We start from the raw sequence: 19,772 nt of genomic DNA, 5'->3' as shown, positions 1-19,772 counted from the left end.
TAGAGACTTACGATTTGAAATAATCAAATATTTTTAACCAATTTAGGCTCTGCAATCATATGAGAAGAAGTGCATAGTAAAAAAAAAAATGTACAAATCAAAACTAAGTCGTGTTTTAAGCTAGCAGCTGAAACGTTTTCTGAAAAATTGCTTCAGCAACTTTGCAGTCAGTCTTGGGACACCAATCAGTCTTTCCTTCTCATCCTGTCCGGTAAGTCTCCTCCCCTGACCCATGGTTCTGGGTGACTTCTCCAAAACATACCCCTTTTCCTTCACTCCTCTTCCTTCCCCTTCAACCCTTTTGCCGGAAGAAGGAGCCATTAGCTCTGAAAGCTTGCATCAGTATATTCTCATTTTATGTTTGTGTTTTCATATCACCACTTGCCGAGTACATTTTTTTATCCATCCAATTACTCTGCATACTAAGCTGCACAAGAGTAGTGCTGTAACATGAGCTAAACATGTACAGCATGTGTATTTTTCTTTTATTTGTGCCACCTCAGCCAGCCTCCAATACATATTGAATTACTCGCACAAACATACACCCACGGTTTGCATACAAAATTATGTTGGTTGTAAACTTATTACATACATCACAATGTGCTCCCATCTTTGCCGTGAGATATCACACCAAAAGCCAGTTCAGTAAGGAACACATGGCATTCATGCCTCCAGACAACTTTCCTATCAGGCACTGCGTACATTGCATAAGTTATATGAAAAGTGGAGGTATTCAGTTACTTAATGTTGTTTTCTGGATTTTTTTATAGCTCTACTCAATGGCCCAGAGGTAAAATATGCTACACCAAGCAAGTTTTCCGGTTGTAGATACTTAGTGCTGCCCATGCAAAATCGGGCAGGGTAGCTATTTACTATATAACACAGTCTCCTCCACGCACCAAAAGTCCCCTCAGTCAAATCATTGTTCTAAATAATCACCCAAAATTGTTTAACAATAATATTCCCTACTGCAGTGTCATTATCATTCTGAAAATGACAAATCATGTATATTTTAAATTGATGAGCACATGAGTCCCAATGTTGACGACAGCACCAGCTTCAGTCTCCCCCTTACCGTGGCTGCACTTAGCTGCAAGGCCTGCTGATGACTGTTCAGTGACAGCTGTCAGCGGTAGATGGAGACTGCTTGAACTCAACTGCAACTTTTTCCAACATACCCGCAGATTAAAAGAATGGCACCCACTAGCTTGACAAAACAAATAGCAGAATTCTACGAAAACAGAAGTAAGGCCAAAACTGAGCCAGTTAAATGGATTCTGTTGTTAAGGAGGGTCTTAAAGCAGCTGGTATAACTCAGGCAGACATTACTGGTAGAAAATCTTTCAGACAAAAGATATGTGATTGGAAAGTTGGTCAGAGGGAAATTAGAAAAAGGACTGGAACACCATGGTCTGATGAAAGAAAAAGACTTCATTCTGAAAGGGTGAAACAAATTTGGACACAAAGAAAGGCCAACCATCAAAAGCGACATTAATTGATTGTACCTCAGGTGGTCCTATTGGGCCCGTACGTGAATAATAAAGTGAACAGATAAGTGCCCAAGAAATAATATTACAAGCTGTTGTATCCAGCATTTCAGATATTGATACATGTGACCAGATTTGTGGGCTCCTATCATCAGCTGGGTGTAGATCGCCACATTCACACAGCAAGTGGTGCTACAAGCTAGGAATAAGCCTCTCAGCTCCACGTAGGATCGCGAGGCATCAGTCAGATTCTACTGACTCAGAGTGCCAATATGCCTAGCAGAGAACCATTTGCGCCTTGTTCTTGACCAATGCTCAGATCCCGTGGTTCGGCTGTTATTTGTATGATAACCACTGTTATGGAGTTTGACTTTGCCATGGTTACTGTACTGGCCGGGTTCTCACCTGCAGCTCATAGTCTACTACACTTGAACTTAGTTTGAATATTGTAGTTGTGTTCTTTGTAACCAATCTATTGTGGTTAATAAATGAGCTGTGTACCATGAATCGGCATGAAGGAAGGTAGCCTAAGGAAGACTGTAACTGTCATTTTTAGTACAAGCTACACACAATGTAGGAGTTTCTGATTATGCTGAAAAGAAATAGTTAGCCTCTAATGGAGAGTTGCCAATCAATCCAAAGATTGATAAAGAGACGAGAGTAGGTCCATAACTGAAGGATACTTGCATAGTGAAGACTGGTATTCTTCTACATGCATTATCAAGGAGGAATATCACTTGTAAGTGGAAAGAGGAGTAGTAGTAAATTTTGAGCTGTTTATTATGGTCACTCTTCTCTAACAAACGTCTTTCAAATGAATCCTAGTGAAGTAAGTCACCGTTACGCAGCATCACATAGATGTGTGGGAAGTGGAGGTAATGTTTCCCATGTCCATAGCATTGATCAAGTTACTAATGAACGTAAGCATATGGCAAATAGTGAATGCTTCATGGAGCTCAGCCTCTACATATCGATTCTGTTGAGTGAATCTCAACAATTTCATTTGGATGTATGTCACCTGTGTTTGATCTTAAGTTCTTTGCTCACTTCAGTGTGTTGGCTAATAGTGGAATAGTGCATGTTACAGAGAATAAGTGTCTCACTGTAGGGGGGGGGGGGGTGCTGGCTTTGCATGGAAGTGAATCGATAATGTTGTGAAGCACTGGCTGTCGTATGACTCTCAGAGTACTTGCCACACCCTAGTTGCATATGGCCTCCTCAGCCATAGAAGTGCACCTGGACTAACCATTTTATTTTCTCACTACTATCATAATTTTAATTGACATGATAAGTTTGAGTAAACACTCTGGTAACATAGCTGACTTTCAAATTCATTTAATGAGCATTGACTTACGTAAATGCTACTGAGTGTCTACAGTCACATCCACAAATAGTGATTGAGAAACCTGTTAATAATGAACAGAGTGATAATTTTTTTTGTGAAGAAGATAGCAAGCAGATTGAAAACTGTCATCCATTTTATGTGAAAAAGGCTGTAAAATGAAATAAAAAAACTTATTTTGGTAATAAATACAATTAAATAAATAAAAAAACACAAGTTTCATGAAAGTAAGAGGTTTAGAAATAAAATAGTTGCCTTCAAATATGCATCACACTAGACTTCTAATTACGCTTTGCCGTAAGAGCTTAATTCCCAAGTAATTTTAGGAGCAACAACAAAGTGCATGTACAAGGAAAGGAAAGAAAGTAAACGGAATACAGATAGAATAGCTGCTTTGATACATTAAATTAATGTGTTTGCCTCCACAAATTGATGCTGGTTTTTTACATGTACAAATGAGAAACTGAATCAGTTACTTTCAGTGTAAAGGTGTTAGTAAGTAGTCTTGTGTGTGAAGAAAGGTACACTATTGTACTGGACCAATAATGCTGGTGTACCTCACCATGTCTATTGTGTTGCATTAGCCATTTTAATTAATCATCCATCTTTAGTACGAACTGGTGAGATATGAAAATTTCACAACAGTGAACCATGAGAATTTTTATTTAGGTGGATGCAAAAAAGACTTTCAGATCTGTGCAACCACGTGTTGTCACTTTCACTGTAAAGACACTCATTTCCTTTTCAGTTAAATATAAACACCAAGATTTGATGGTGCAACATAGCATGTTAATACAGTCTAAGCTTGAGGGCTCAGCTGAGGAAACCAGGACAGTAAAAACGTTATTTTCACATGGTTGACTGAAAGTCTGGGACAAAAATGACTGATCACAAGACTCCAATGATGTCTTATATAGATGATTTCGAACCTGACCTCAAGATACAATGTGTGAGCAAAGATCACTGGATGTGCATGTCTGTTCATTCCAAATACATTATTCATCACACTCATAACTGAGTCTATTTCTACTCAAAGATGTTTTATGTTCCGATCATAGCTTTTTGTAGGCCATCCCTTCAATTCTCTCTCCTGCGTGTCCGGGAGTTCGAATAGGCCCGAGGTATTCCTGCCTGTTGTAAGAGGTGACTAAAAGGAGTCACACACATTTTGGCCTTTATATGATGGTCCCCTGTCGGGTTTGGCCTTCATTTTTCAAAATTTTTCTAAAGAGCAAGCCAATTGGGGAAGGGCACCTTACATGGTGCATTGTGTCCATCTTGTGTTGAGGCCTCTCGTAGCCTTCGTTAATGTGGACATGCACTTCCGCTCATTCTCCAGCTTTTTGGGTGAGGTCACCCTCCTGGACGCATTTTCCTCCATCCACTGTGCAGTATTGCTTTCTGCGTTGATGACGATAATTGACTTCTTAGCTGGTTTGCACCTGATATCCAGCACGGTAGCCAGTCCGTTGTGGTGGGGCCACCATGTACCCTGTTGGTTGCAGCTCCCTGACCACACAGGGATCACTCTGCTGATGCCTGCACCATTAATTACCCACATATGCTAAGGAGTAGATGCCCATCCCCCTGGGGCATCGGGACTCACGGCAATGGCCATCATGTCAGGTGGCCTTTGCTGCTGCTAGATGGCACCCGTGGGGAGGCCACCTGGTCGGAGTGGGTGGCATCAGGGCATATGGGGGCCATGAAGCGTAGTACGTCATATCTTGCTGGTGGTCCACCACCAGCAGTCTCTAAGCAGTCAAAGTCTAACTTCAATACTAAGAAATACAACGCCAAATCATTCCCTTCCCTGGCGACACCATGGGAGGAATGCCAGGCTAAGGATGGCAGCGAAGCTTATTCGTCCCGGTACCTCATATTTACGAGAGTTGATGGGGAATCTTTCATGTCAATGAAGCCTCAGTTTTTTGTTGAGCATTTAGAGAACAAGTTTGGGGAGGTGGAGGGCTTGTCCAAAATGATGTCAGGGTCAGACTTGATAAAAATGGCATCCTCTGCCCAGTCATGGGCATTACTCGCTTGTGACAAGTTGGAGGATGTATCTGTTACCATCATGCCCCATAGAGCTTAAATATGGTCCAGGCTATTATATTCCACAGGGACCTTCTTTTGCAGTCTGATGACGATATGCATACCAATTTAGAGTAGCGAGGTGTTCACTTCGTCCGACGTGTCCGTTGGGGTCCGAGGGATAATCAGATTGCCACCGGTGCTTTCATCTTGCCCTTCATGAGTGACACATTACCTGAGAAGGTCAAGGTAATGGTCTACCGCTGTGATGTCAAGCCATACATCCCTCCCTTGATGTGGTGCTTTAAGTGCTGGAAGTTCGGCCATATACCTTCCCACTGTACTTCCAGCATCACGTGTCGAGATTGCGGACGCTCATGATATTCCAAAACTCCCTGTGCCCCACCTCCCATCTGTGTCAGCTATGGAGAGCACCATTTGCTGTGCTCATCAGACTGCAGGATTCTCTAGAAAGAAAGGAAAATCATGGAGTACAAGACCCTGGATCGACTGATCTACACTGAGGCTAATAGAAAATTTGAACTCCTGCATCCTGTACGTATAACATCGTCTTTACTCACTGCTCTGCCACCATCACTCTGCCAGCCCCAGTCACCTCTTAAAGCTGGAAGACTACACCTGCCCCCTTGATGGTGGGGGGCATTTCCCTACTTGTTATTACCACACCACCTACTTCGGGAACAACACCACCCCCCCCACCCCCCCCCAACCATTGGTGACGTCCGTCCCCACTTCTAAGCCGGAGAAGTGTAAGTCTTCTTCAGCTTCTCTTGCTAGGAAGGGGTCCCTTGGCTCACTCGCTTCCCAGGTTTCTGCTAGTGGGAAAGATGACACCTACCAGCGGCTGAAGAGCTCAAAAGCAGCTGGTTGTAGGGCTTCACACTCATCCTCAGTCCCGGAGACTGAGCCAGTGAAGTCCTCCCAGCCAGGGAAACCCAAGGAGCAGTGAGAGAAATCCAAAAGAAGACCCCTAAGACCAAGGAAATCGCAGTGGCACCCACACCACCGCTACCTACATGCTCTGCATCTGAGGATGGGGTGGAGATTCTGGCATCCGCTGAGGACCTAGATCTCACTAGACCCTCAGACACAATGAATATAGACTGCTCAGGCAATAAGTCGGTGGCAGCAGGTGACTCTGAGGTGTAAACTGCCTAATTGAATGATCCCTGCCTTCAGAGTCTCACGATGACGTCAGCCTCCAGTGGAATTGCGGCGGTTTTTTCCACTGGCTGGCTGAGCTGCGACAATTGTTAAGTTTTACATTTGATGTCTGCATTGCCCTCCAGGCAGCCTGGTTCCCGGGTTTGCGGACCCCTGCCCTCTGTGGCTATAAGGGTTATTACAAGAACCATAGTGATTATAATCGAGTGTCAGATGGAGTTTGCGTTTATGTCCTAAACTCAGACTGTAGTGAACCTGTGCCCCTTCAAACCCCTCTTGAAGCTGTGGCTGTCAGAATAAGGACGATGCAGGAAATAACTGTCTGGAATGTAAATCTTCCTCTAGATGGTGCAGTACCCCTGAATTTATTAGCTGCACTGATTGATCAACTCCCTAAACCTTTCCTATTTTTGGGAGATTTTAATGCCCATAACCCCTTGTGGCGTGACATTGTACTTACTGGCCGAGGCAGAGATGTCGAAACTTTACTGTCTCATTTCGACCTCTGCGTCTCAAATACTGGGGCCGCAACACATTTCATTGTGGCTCATGGTAGTTACTCGGCCATTGATTTATCAGTTTGCAGCCCAGGACTTCTCCCATCTATCCATTGGAGAGCACATGACGACCTGTGTAGCAGTGACCACTTCCCAATCTTCCTGTCACTGCCCCGGCGTCAGGCCCACGGACGCCTGCCCAGATGGGCTTTAAACAAGGTGGACTGGGAAACTTTCACCTCTGCTGTCACCACACGGTAACATTGATGTCATGGTTGAGCAGGTGACTACAAAAATTGCTTCTGCAGCAGTAAATGCGATCCCTCGCTCTTTAGAGTGCCCATGGGTAAGGCAGTCCCTTGGTGGTTGCCGGAAATCGTTGAAGAAATTAAGGAATGTCAGCGAGCTCTACAGTGGCTCAAGCGGCACCCTTCAAAGGAGCACCTCATAGCCTTTAAACGGCTCCGTGCCTGCGTTCGCCAACTTATCAGATATGCATATTGAGAGAGCTCCACCATGTCACTGAAATAATGTTTAACTTTCCTTATTTGTCATTATTGTAAAGCCTGTACTGTTGTATGGTCTACAAGGCTACCCAACAGGATTCAAAGATAATTTCTAACTCAGTGAATGGTAGCTTTTTTGAAAAGCATGGGACAAATTTAGCCATATTATGAAAGAGAGAGTTGCACAGAATTTGCGAAGATACCATAGTAATGTGAGAATCAGTCAAAATAAATCCTCTTTGTTTCAAGTCTGAGTACAAATAAATTTCCATAGATTATTAATTTCAGACATCTGTGACCATCTGTAGATCTGAATTATAAGTGTAAAGTTTTAACCCTTAAATGTCTTTCAAACCCTAGGAAGAACTACCTATCTGTAGATAATCACAAACAATTGCTGTCACTGGCAGCATAGGGAAGACAACTTTATGCTTGTAGTACACCTGTCTAGAAAGCAAATGGGTATATCACACACACTTTTTGTATTTGAGTAATGCCTGTATGTTAGTGTACTTAAGATAACTTGTGAATTTGCAGGTTGCAGCAGTGCTACAAATATATGGTTAAAAATTTTTGGCTCTTCTGTCATTTTCCATTTGTCTTTTATTCAGAATCTGCTAATGCAGTTACGTCTTGGTGTATTCTGCACAAAGCTCAAAAATACCTGAGATATAGCGGTTGCATGTTCCTATTATGCTCAGATCCAATAATGGGAGAGGATGTGGTATGTAGACACTAAAACATATAATAATCAAGGAAATTAGCTAAATGATGGCGAAATGGAAGCAGTCTACTAGTTTCCTTTCCAGTCATTCTCTAAATGAGTTAATTATTTCAATGTTGATGAAAAGTTTTGATTTTAACCAACCTCAGTTTTTTTGTGTGTAGCTGTTCAACATTTCAAGGGAAAATACACACATTTATGTATTCAGTAAAGTACATGCAATTATTGGACAGCAAAAAGTGTTGACCGATGACTGTAGCAGTCTGGTCCCTTTAATCCCACAAACCAACCAACCAACCAAAAAGTATTAACTAAGATTAGTTATTGCATAGAACACACAATTCCCTCCAAATGACAGGTCACACCCTGTTGTATTGCAGTAATATCTACAAAAATACTGTGTGGCAATTACAATTAAATTAAATAAGATGTTCTGAAAATACAATTCATTTGTGATTTGAGTGCTGAAGAAATGTGGCCATTGTGAAGAAATGCACAACACAGGAAGCTGAAACACTGGAAGTTCTCAGTTCAGCCACTTTCTGAGAATATACACATTCCATATTGTTTGTGCCATATTGACACAAGAGAAATAAAGTCTGGAAAAATTAAGATTATATTATGTTTTTATGCTTATGGAAAGGAAAACTCCCTAGGTGTGAGCTTATGTGTGTTGCACATAATAAGCTTTACCTGAAAATAGGTAACAGATGAGATTACTGAAAATGTAGAACATTTCGAGTCAACAAAACACATTCTACCAAGCAAATCCTCACGTACGAAGAGGTTTGATAATGATGAGAAGAGGAAACATAGCCATAGTAAGCATAGTTGCTCATCAACTGGTATACAGGTCTCCCTTTTAATGAAGTACTTGATACTCTTAACATTTAAACGAATGTACAGTTGTGGATGATGCCGTCAGCAACACCAGCTGGGCGAGTGATCCTTCCTGCATTATATAATATGTATAATACAGCGGACTACTGTTGTTAAGTCCTTTACCAAAAACAGTCTGAAAATTTTTGTGACTTTCTCAGAAAACCTCTTTAAGTTTTTTTAAGCACCTTGTAACTTTGACATTTAGCTCATAGGAGGATAGGGATGCCATTGCTCCAGTAATGCCAATGAAGACGCAACTTCCCTTCCTGAGCCACCAGCAATTCATTTGGGGTAATGCACCATGTTACCACACTGTCCCAACCCCGTCAGGTATTCAAAATATTTTTTCTGGAGTGATTAAAGATTCCGCACATGCCATTATGTGTGATGATTTGAGTGGCTGCGAAATTCGTGCCCAAGTGCCGAAACAAAAAGACCTCTGTTTTGATGTTGCACATGACCTTCTGGACACCACCAACATTGATCCTGGGCTTTTGAACATCATGATAACTGGAGATGAGTCATGGGTGTACAGGTATGCACCAGGAACAAAAAGACAGTCTTTGCAATGGAAGCATCCCGAGTCGCCTAGGCCGAGGAAAGTACGGCAGGTGCGAGGCAAAATCAAAGTGATGCTGACTGTCTTCTTTGATGTCTGTAGAATTGTGCGTAACGAATACCGTATTTACTCGAATCTAAGCCGCACTTTTTTTCCCGGTTTTTGTAATCCAAAAAACCGCCTGCGGCTTAGAATCGAGTGCAAAGCAAGCGGAAGTTCTTAAAAATGTCGGTGGGTGCCGCCACAACTTAGTTCTGCCGTCGAATATATGTAGCGCTACACTGGCATGCTTTGTAGGCACAAAGATAAATACTGGCGCCAAAACCTCTGCGTCAGTAAATAAATAAAAAAAATAAAAAAAGATGGAAGACAAACTTTTTTCCTCCGCGCCGAGTTTCGACCACTGCATTTTCATACATTATCCAACGAAGTAAATACAAATTCCGTATTGTTCATCTTCGAATGTAGCAGCATTTCAATGTACTACGAAAACCCGACTGGCAAGAATGTTTGTCAATATGGCCAACTCTACGTTCTGAATTTTTTCCTATCTGTGAGAAGAGATGGTTGCTAATAGGAACTTTTATAAATTGTGAATCACATGCAGTATTCTCGTCACCATAAGAATAATACGGATATAAACATTTTGCCATGTATTGTTTCGTGTTTGCTGCTATCTCATTTAAATCCTGTCTGCGTAATAAACCACAAAACTAGAGTGAGACAACAAGCAAACGCGGAAGAATATACATATCATGTCATGTTTATATTCGCATTATTCTTATGCTAAACAGTGATACAGTCAGAAATGAAGCGAGGCAATTGACTAGATTTTTAAATCTAAGATGACTCTAATTTCTGTGCAGAATGTAATGTACTAAAGAGGCGCCTGCAAAGATTTTAAAACGGAGAAAAATTTTCGCTAAGCTCTCGTTCAGAACATCTTCTATCATACGCAGTCTATTATTTGGTTCTTGTTGATCATTATCAAAGAAAGCAGCAGTGTAAGTAACAACAAGTAGCAGTCTCTTGCCATTGTTTCGCTAATGAGACGATTCCTTCCTCTCTCTCTCTCTCTCTCTCTCTCTCTCTCTCTCTCTCTCTCTCTCTCTCTCTTTTAAAAAAAGCGGCGGTAGCGCGCACAAAAGCAAGCCATGCCGCGATCGGCGACAGGCCGTAAACACGCAGTATCAGAGTACGACAAACAATGTATGACACAGTACAGTAATGCATTTTCAGCTTAGAGTGACGTAAACACCAATAACAAAGAAAACTGCGCTTATCAGATCAAAGAAAAATAAGCAATCAATTCAAACCAGATGAAGCACGTGAAAAAGGAAGGGTACCCGTATAAATACGGACGGAGCGCCTGACGCATAGCAATGGCTACCTGGTAAAGCTTAACTGCTAAGCTTACGACTCGAACCAAACTACTGTAGCTGTATCGTCATTCATTCGACCTAAATTGTCTCATATTACAGTGGACCAACTTTGTTTCGATTTGGAGATGCGGCCTAAAACTTTTCTCTCTCCTTGAATTTAGAGTCTCAAATTTCAGGTGCGGCTTAGAGTCGGGAAATTTTTTTTTCCTTGATTTCGAGTCTCATTTTTCAGGTGCGGCTTAGACTCGAGTAAATATGGTAAGCAACAGAAGGACAAACAGTGACAAAGGAGTACTATCAAGATGTTGTCCAGCGACTCCGTGACCCAGTTTGGCGCAAAAGACCAGACCTGTAGATAGCAAAAAAGTGGCAACTGCATCACGACAAAGCCCCCGCACATTCATCCCACTTGATCCAAAATTTCTTGGCCAAACATGGAATTACAGCCATTCGCCAACCTCCCTACTCTCCAGAAATGGCTCCTTGCGACTTCTGGTTGTTCCCAAAATTGAAGATGCCACTGAAAGGATCCCATTTTGAGAATAGAGAAGAGATAATGCATAACACGACGACGGAGCTTAACACCATTCAAATAGAAGACTTCCAGAGGCGTTTCCGGCAGTGGAAGGATCGGTGGGCTAAGTGCTAAGTGTATGCAAGCACCAGGGGCCTACTTTGAAGAGGATTAGGGTCCCAACCCCGTCTGGTATTCAAAATATTTTTTCTGGCCGTAGGTCGGATACATTTTAGACAGGCCTCATATATCAAGGGGAAAAATATTTATCTGTGGTGAAATGAATTTGTAAGTATGTCTTTCACAAAGAGTGTAAGTCCATTCCTTAGTAAGAAATTCATACTTGATACATTTCACAGCCTACCCACTGAGGTTCTTTTCGAGGGGAGAAGCAAAGCAGTAATTAACTGACAGAATTTCTCATTTTTTGATTAATATTTAGGAAACATCATTTATATCATTTAGCATACCGATCTTTTACATTAGCATATTTTTTATCAGATAATGAAACATCAAGGTTGGACTATACTTATGATAAAACTATTTATTAGATGACTTTTTTTTTTTGAAAGAAGGAAAGACAGCAAGTTAATGCTATTTGAAGATGAGTGTACATTTACTTGTGAACCCTCAAAATGTACAATGGTTTTACAGTAAATAATTGTTACAGGTGATAGTTACTGGATATTTTTCGGGTATCAAATGCCTCTTGTTGATAAGGTGGAACACTGTGTTGGTTGGATCAGAAAACTTTCCCATTTTTGGCTTGGTTACATTGAGATAAAATGTGCGTTACAAAGTGAAAATGGCCACCCACTGAGCATTTTTTTGTTATCACACAATAATAAATAAAATATGATTGTAAAAACAAGAAGAAAAAACAGTTTTGGTGGTGGTTTAATGACATGTCATTATGAAACAGTCATTAAAAATAAAGTTTGTAATGAGAAACTGAAAATAAGTTGCATTTTTTTTAATGAGAACCACAAATCATTAACCACAATTGTTGTAGTTCATGGTATGTGAAAAGTGCATTCTTTTGCAAACAAAAAGTAATTATTATATGAGTGATGACATTTAAAATAACAGAAGATCTTTAATTCTAAAACAAAGCTCATCATCCCTTTTTGTCCGGTACTTCAATTAGTGTTTAAGGGATGGATGAGACAAGGGAGTTACAGATTTGTTAACCTGCATGTCAGTCTCCTACATTGCAAAAATGTACTGTCAAAGAGCCTAGGGAACATTTGGACCAGCTCTCCAGTCTCAGACGCTCAGTGCTAAAACATAGCCAACCATTCCATTGCCAACACTTCTCCCAAACCGGCTTGGCATGTTTTTTGTTGTTTTTTATGTTTGTGTGCTGATACTACAATGCATGGAGTTAATGACAGTAATCTTGTCTTATGGATAAACAGGTTAAATACTGGCAACCTACATTCTTGTGAAATGTGAGTGTATTCCTTTGAGTCCTACTGTATGAAATTTCAACCAATCCTCTCACTCTAGCTGCAGCATCCAGTCATAAACAACGGAGAGCTGTCCTCCCTTTTGGGGCTGGGGCAACAGTGTTACATTTAAAGCAGTAAGTGTTATTGGGTCTCAACAGAGACAGTACCCATCTTCATGCAAATCAGAAAGATACCATACGACAAAATTCCAGAAGTCATTGCCACCTTGGAAGCACTGGAAACAGATCACTAGAAATACGTATCTGTAATGATGTGTACTGGTTTTTTAGTCTTGTATGTTTGTTGTGACAGAAATGTAAACCAGCAATGTATTTTTTGGTAAGACCAAAGACCTCCTTCACCCCCTCTGCAACATCATCTTACCCACAATTTTGCAGCTATCGTTGAAACGCCAGTTTCTTCAGAAATTTAGGTGATTGCACTTTTGTATACTGATATTGTAGCCTCTGTTACTTCAGATAAGTAAGGCATGGTTCAAAGAAGACTTCTTCCTGTTATTAATCTCCTTGGCTTTATATAGCTGTTTGAATGCATAGAGCATGCATTCATTGACAATTCCTAGTAGGTCTAAGGGTTGGCTACAGGTGCGATTCAAGTCAGTTGCTGCGTAACAGTACTTTTTATTGAGAGTGTACGGCGTATTTGGACTAGAATTTGTAGTAATAGAATTGTTCATAGAACAAATGTTGCTGTAAGAATGATAAGGAAATGGATTGAACAGTCGTGTATTCTAGTACAGTGGTGTTACTGACATTGTGTGATATAAGATGCTCAGCTCTGAGTGCAGTGCTGAAATGAATGGGTAGTACAAAATTGAAGGTGCCATGTGAGAAAAATCTATCTCCTGCCATTTCTTTCATCAATAAGCAGCCTCCTTTTGACTGAGGTCACCATGAATTCAAAAGAAAATTATCACCACAGTTGTGTATGGTGTCCTTTCAAAGAGCTGTCAGGTGCACTTTCTCTGAAGTTTAGTCAGATATTTGCAGTTTTGTTTTTGCAGTGTGTAGCTGGAATCAGCCTAAACAAATACTGCACATCACATCTTTCACACGACACCCAGTGTCAATGGATAGCTTCAGTTTGTTTCCCATTACAATCAAAATTATTTTTAAAGTGGAATTTTGTGCACTCATCCAATAGAGTGGTCCCCAGTTAATCAACTGTGATATTCATTTTATCAATATGTGCTAACAGGGACAGTAAAACACATGGAGTAGTCAGTACTCCAACGGTAACTGGGCAGCGCTGCATGCTTGGCAGTAGCACTCAGGGCAGGTGAGAACAGTGTTGTCACTGCTGGAGAGTCTTATGCTTGGCATTTTGCTGTCCCTCTTAATGCGCATCAACGAAACAAATATCGCATTAGGCCTAATTCGGGACTGCTCTGTTGAATACGAGTGTAAAATTCTGCTTTAAATATAATTTTGTTGTAACGGGAAACAAACCGAAGATTTCTGTCGACACTGTACAGTGCATGAAAGACGTAATTAGCATTATTTGTTTGGACTGAGTTCAGCTACACATCGCAGAAATTAAATTTCAAATATTTGCCATAACATCAGAGAAAAGGCACTGGTTTGAGTTTCCAGAATGAGATTTTCACTCTGCAGCGGAGTGTGCGCTGATATGAAACTTCCTGGCAGATTAAAACTGTGTGCCCGACCGAGACTTGAACTCGGGACCTTTGCCTTTCGCGGGCAAGTGCTCTACCACTGAGCTACCGAAGCACGACTCACGCCCGGTACCGGGCGTGAGTCGTGCTTCGGTAGCTCAGTGGTAGAGCACTTGCCCGCGAAAGGCAAAGGTCCCGAGTTCGAGTCTCGGTCGGGCACACAGTTTTAATCTGCCAGGAAGTTTCATATCAGCGCACACTCCGCTGCAGAGTGAAAATCTCATTCTGGAAACATCCCCCTGGCTGTGGCTAAGCCATGTCTCCGCCATATCCTTTCTTTCAGGAGTGCTAGTTCTGCAAGGTTCGCAGGAGAGCTTCTGTAAAGTTTGGAAGGTAGGAGACGAGGTACTGGCAGAAGTAAAGCTGTGAGTACCGGGCGTGAGTCGTGCTTCGGTAGCTCAGTGGTAGAGCACTTGCCCGCGAAAGGCAAAGGTCCCGAGTTCGAGTCTCGGTCGGGCACACAGTTTTAATCTGCCAGGAAGTTTCATATCAGCGCACACTCCGCTGCAGAGTGAAAATCTCATTCTGGAAACATCCCCCTGGCTGTGGCTAAGCCATGTCTCCGCCATATCCTTTCTTTCAGGAGTGCTAGTTCTGCAAGGTTCGCAGGAGAGCTTCTGTAAAGTTTGGAAGGTAGGAGACGAGGTACTGGCAGAAGTAAAGCTGTGAGTACCGGGCGTGAGTCGTGCTTCGGTAGCTCAGTGGTAGAGCACTTGCCCGCGAAAGGCAAAGGTCCCGAGTTCGAGTCTCGGTCGGGCACACAGTTTTAATCTGCCAGGAAGTTTCACTGGTTTGAGTTGTTTGCAATATACATCACAACTGAAGGTGCAAAACCAAACAAGTTTTAGTTGTCTTCTACAATTGGAATCACACGTAACAAAATAACTGCAACATCCAAAAAGTAAATTGCTTTCTCATTTCCTCTTAAACAATAGGCAAGGACAATAAATACCAATCTCATATGCACTGACTGTATTCCTAAACTTATTGTTAGTATCTTAATGAGCATCTGCATCTGAACACAAACTATAGTTGTGTGAAAGAAGTTATGAAACATTAAATTGTCACTTATTTGAGAAACTTCTAACATCAAAGGCAAAAGGCTCTGGAACACTGAACATAATCAGATGATGCAAAATGGCCTATTTGCTCTGTATAACCTCTATATAGTTTGTGGATAAACACTTGCAGTAATGATAATCTTGACAGACATTTGTATGTTGTGCAACTATTCATTTGCCCAACTGCATGAATAATTTTACTATTTCCCTACTGTGTAATAAATGTACTCATGAATCATAAGCTGTTAAAGTATGGTTCATTCTAATGTAAAATCAAACAGTGGAAAATCCAGGTTGAAATATCAGCAGTTTAAGGAAAAGATAGATTCCTACTTACCATAAAATGATGCCGGAAGTAGCCGACAGGCAGAACCAAAAGACACTTTCAGCAACAGCCTTTGTCAGAAAAAGAAACACACATACAGATTTATTCATTCATTAATTCATACAAGCAAACACACCTCCCGCACACATGACTGCCATCTCTGGTGTGTGTGTGTGTGTGTGTGTTTTTCTTTCTTTTTCTGTGGCTGGAAGCTAATGTGTAATTGTCCCTGTCTGCAACTTAACATGCCATCTGTACACCTGTCTGCAACTTCATCTGTACACCTGTCTGCAACTTTTAACATGTCAGCTTTACTGCAAGAAGCAATCAATCTCATTATTACATTGTTGATACCTGTGGCTGTGTCTCTGAGATGTGTGAAGCATTATTTTGATACCATTTGGAAACTTGCTGGAGTAAATAAACTGCTATGTAATTCTTTATTGTACATGATATGGCTTGAGAACATACGGGATTGTTACTGAGTCAGGAATTGTTATATCCCAAAATTGATTGTCATAGGTTATCTGTCACCAAACTGATAGTAAATGAAACATTTAAATTTAGAACTACCTGGAACTTAGCCAGTTGAAACATAATTGATCTTTTAGATATTGTGAGAAAATAATGTAAATTTACATTTGTTTATGGTGGTATTGCTATTTTTGTCTCTGTAACTAATGTGTTTTTTTATTTTTTCACAGTTGTGGGTGACATTTGACTTACTGAGGTACTCCAGACAAGTGTGCCAAGAAATATGTGACCACCTGAAGATACAACTTTTCAGGATACCCATAAGATCCCCTGTTACTGCAGTACCTGCTCCGGAGAAAAATGGTATGGGTAATGTAAACATACACAACACTGGTGGTGGAACTTCTAGACCATCAAGAAGTAGACATGTAAAGAAATCACAACACTAATAAGAAAATAATAGCTCAAAACTTCCACATTTTAAATTAGTGAAAAATTAAAACAGTTTAACGGGTTTGAATATCAATGTACATATATATAAATTTATATAATCTATATTTTTGTAATTGTTGATCAGATATCACTGCCTGATACATATTTTTATTGACTCTGTCTTTTAAAATATTTAAATAGAAAAAGGCTCAAATTATTGTCCAGAACTAAGCTCTGGCAAATGTCTTCTATCTGTATTGTTTTTCTTCTTTGTAATAATATTGTTAGTACTGGTGAGATTTATTACTTTTGTGTAAAATTTTCATATAATTCAAGAAACTTGCAATAAGTGTGGGAAAATAGTACTTACATTTGTATTTTAGTGTAGCTATTATATATTTGATGAAAATAATACTGCGTGGGAATGTGATTCTGTTAATATCTTAAGTCGATAAATTTTATTTTGTTGCTTCCATTATTTTCAGGAGTTTTGTTGCTACTTATTTGAATATATTTATGAAACTACTGTACCTGTTTGTGTGACTACGTTCCCTACAGAATGGTTTGTTAGGTGTCTGTCTTGTTGAATCATCTGTGTGAACATTTATTTATAAAGAATATATTTAGTAGTAACCTCGTGATTAAAATACATCAGTTCACAGTATTCTTTACATCATATACTCGGTGATCAATTTTGTGGTGCGTGTCGTCGGTACGCTAAGAACAGTTAATAGAGAGAGCACTCTGTGCGCAACACACAATGTGGTTTTGTGATGACTTGTTTTCGCAATTGGAGTGCCTAAATATTTTGTAGTTACTCTTTTTGTATTTTTCTTTACCCATATTTTTCATAAAATTTGGAAGTAAAGTGATAACAAATGTGGTGAGCTGTGTTTTCAGTTGATGCCTGGAATAAATCTGTGATGAGAAGTAGTAGATGTATCTGCTCATACTGCCACCATACCCACCACTCTCCATTCTGCTCATCTGTCTCCAGTTTCAAAATCACAGTCATGCAGGTCCACGAAATTGATCAGAAGATGATACTCATTCTCCAGGTTAATGATGATAGTAAAATAATATCCCCATTTTTTAGTGTGTAACATGGAAACTGTGTAATGAGAGATTGTGTTTTCGGACAGTGTTGACAAATGATTTGTGATTTGAGTGTCCTTTTCAGTGAGAAGAGTGAATGCAGGTACCCAATCAGAATTAAATACAGCTTTAATAAATGTAACTGACAGGAATTTGCTGTGAAGGTGTTATACAGGGTGTAGAAAAACTATGTATATAAAATTGCAGTGTGTTTAGAGGAGACACTAGGGGAAACACTTTTTTATGTGAACAGAAATGTCACAGGTGCATGGTTTCCCCACCAGGGCCATGAGGGTTCAGACGCTATTCATGTTCAGCGACAGTGTTCAAACTGCTGTGTGATGAATATTGTTTTGGAGATGTTGTAAAATGTCATCTGTTCACATTAATGCACATCCGGCATCTGCATCCAGATGATTTTCTAATGAGCTCAAAACAATCAAATATTTTACAAGTAATGGTTTCAGCTTCAGGCTAAGGGGCAACCAATTCTTCTGAAATGTGTATCAGTGTCGCATACACCAAACCCTTTATCCCCCCCCCCCCACACACACACACACACACAAGCACAAAGAAATCCAAGAGAAGTCAAGAGATCATGGTGGCCATGGTACTGACCCACCCCTCCCAATCCAAGAGCTAGGAAAAACATTGTCTAAATTTTGCCTGACATCAACGGCAAAGAGTGGAGGGTACCTGTCGTGCTGAAATCACAATCGTTGCTTGACTGCTAGTCTACTAGTGTTACATTCTCCAACATTTCTGGTAGTATTTCACACAGAAAGCTATGATAATTTCCTCCATTTTGCACCTTTGGCAGAAAATAAGGCCCAGTCAGATGGCTGTTAGCAATATCAACCCACACACTTACAGTAAATCTTTGTTGATGTTGGAACTCTTGAGTTGACTTACTATTTTTGCCAACTCCCAGATAGGTAGGTTCGGCATCTAAGCCTTCAAGGACCCCTAGTGGGGAAATGGTCCACCTGTAACATTTCTGTCACATTAAAAAGTGTTCCTCGTTTTCTCATTTAAACACTCGAAAACTTTGTACACACAATTTTTTTACACCCTGTATATACATATTTTGGTTGGTTGTTCAGTTTATGTTCGCTGTTTCTGCTCATCATGGCTTAAGAACTGTAAGGAGGCTCAGGTTGTCATGAAGAATATATGGTTCAAGGCCAGGTATAACAGCATTCTTTAATGTAGAATAAATTGTCAGTGTTTTTTTTCTGTAAGTTTAATTAAACATAATTGCCTTGTACTATTCTTCTTGACAATCCTGTTGTTTAGAAAACACAATCAGTACTTGGGGTAGACAAGCTGAAAGTAATTTCAAATTCTCATTTTTGCAAAACTGTCATGGTAACAAAATTTGTCATCTTTGCAACTAATATTAGTAGATGTTTTTTTAATACTATTATTTGGAGCATTGAAGCAAGAAATAGTTTTGAGTTAAGTGACTTTCACAAAATAATGTCTCCAAATACTCTACATCAGTTTCCAATGTCAGTATTCTCTTTATAAAATTGAAGTGTTCTAGTTTTGTGCTTAAGACTATTAATGTGTATTGAAACACTTTTATTTAAAACAGGACTCTTCAAATGTTCATTTGTGCATTTATGATGATGTCCTGTACCATGCAAGTACTGTTTAATCCTCAGAAAGATGTGGCTCATGAAGTACGAGTAACATTACACAATTCTGCATTAAATAGATTATATTTAGAGTTGTTTCAGTTCCTATCTGTGTCATAACAAACTTTGATTTGTACTGTAATGAGTATTTCAAAAAAGATGAGAAGACAGAACTTCAAACAACAAAACAAAAATATCATTCAGCAATTTCTCATTGGAATAGTAAATGATGTTCAACATTATTCAAATAAAGATCAGTAAATTGTAACATGATTTAGAAATTTGTGTTTAGGGCAGTGACAGAGGTGGGGGGGGGGGGGTGTAAATGTAGTGGATATAGAGGAATACCAATAGGATCATAAGATATTGTTGAGAATAGTTTATAGCAATTAAGTTTGTGGAAAATCCAGAATGGAACATAATCTTGTCTAAGGGTAGATCATTTTTCACCTAATGTTTTTGAAGAGGTGTGGAGCCATATACATA

At 40.1% G+C, this 19,772-nt stretch overlaps 1 protein-coding gene across 3 annotated transcripts in view; it reads left to right on the top strand.

The window, feature by feature from the left end:
- LOC126253347 (cholinephosphotransferase 1) overlaps positions 1-19,772 on the top strand; it is a 160,385-nt gene that overhangs the window by 123,333 nt on the left and 17,280 nt on the right. For all 3 annotated transcript variants that reach the window (XM_049954616.1, XM_049954617.1, XM_049954615.1), the window contains one exon: positions 16,350-16,482. In XM_049954616.1, coding sequence (XP_049810573.1) covers positions 16,350-16,482 — 133 coding nt within the window. The remainder of the gene's footprint in view (positions 1-16,349; positions 16,483-19,772) is intronic.

This window comes from Schistocerca nitens, chromosome 4, assembly GCF_023898315.1.
Source record: "Schistocerca nitens isolate TAMUIC-IGC-003100 chromosome 4, iqSchNite1.1, whole genome shotgun sequence".
NCBI lineage: Eukaryota > Metazoa > Arthropoda > Insecta > Orthoptera > Acrididae > Schistocerca > Schistocerca nitens.
The sequence above is the reverse complement of the archived record's forward strand: the minus strand, read 5'-3'. Positions and strand labels throughout refer to the sequence as shown.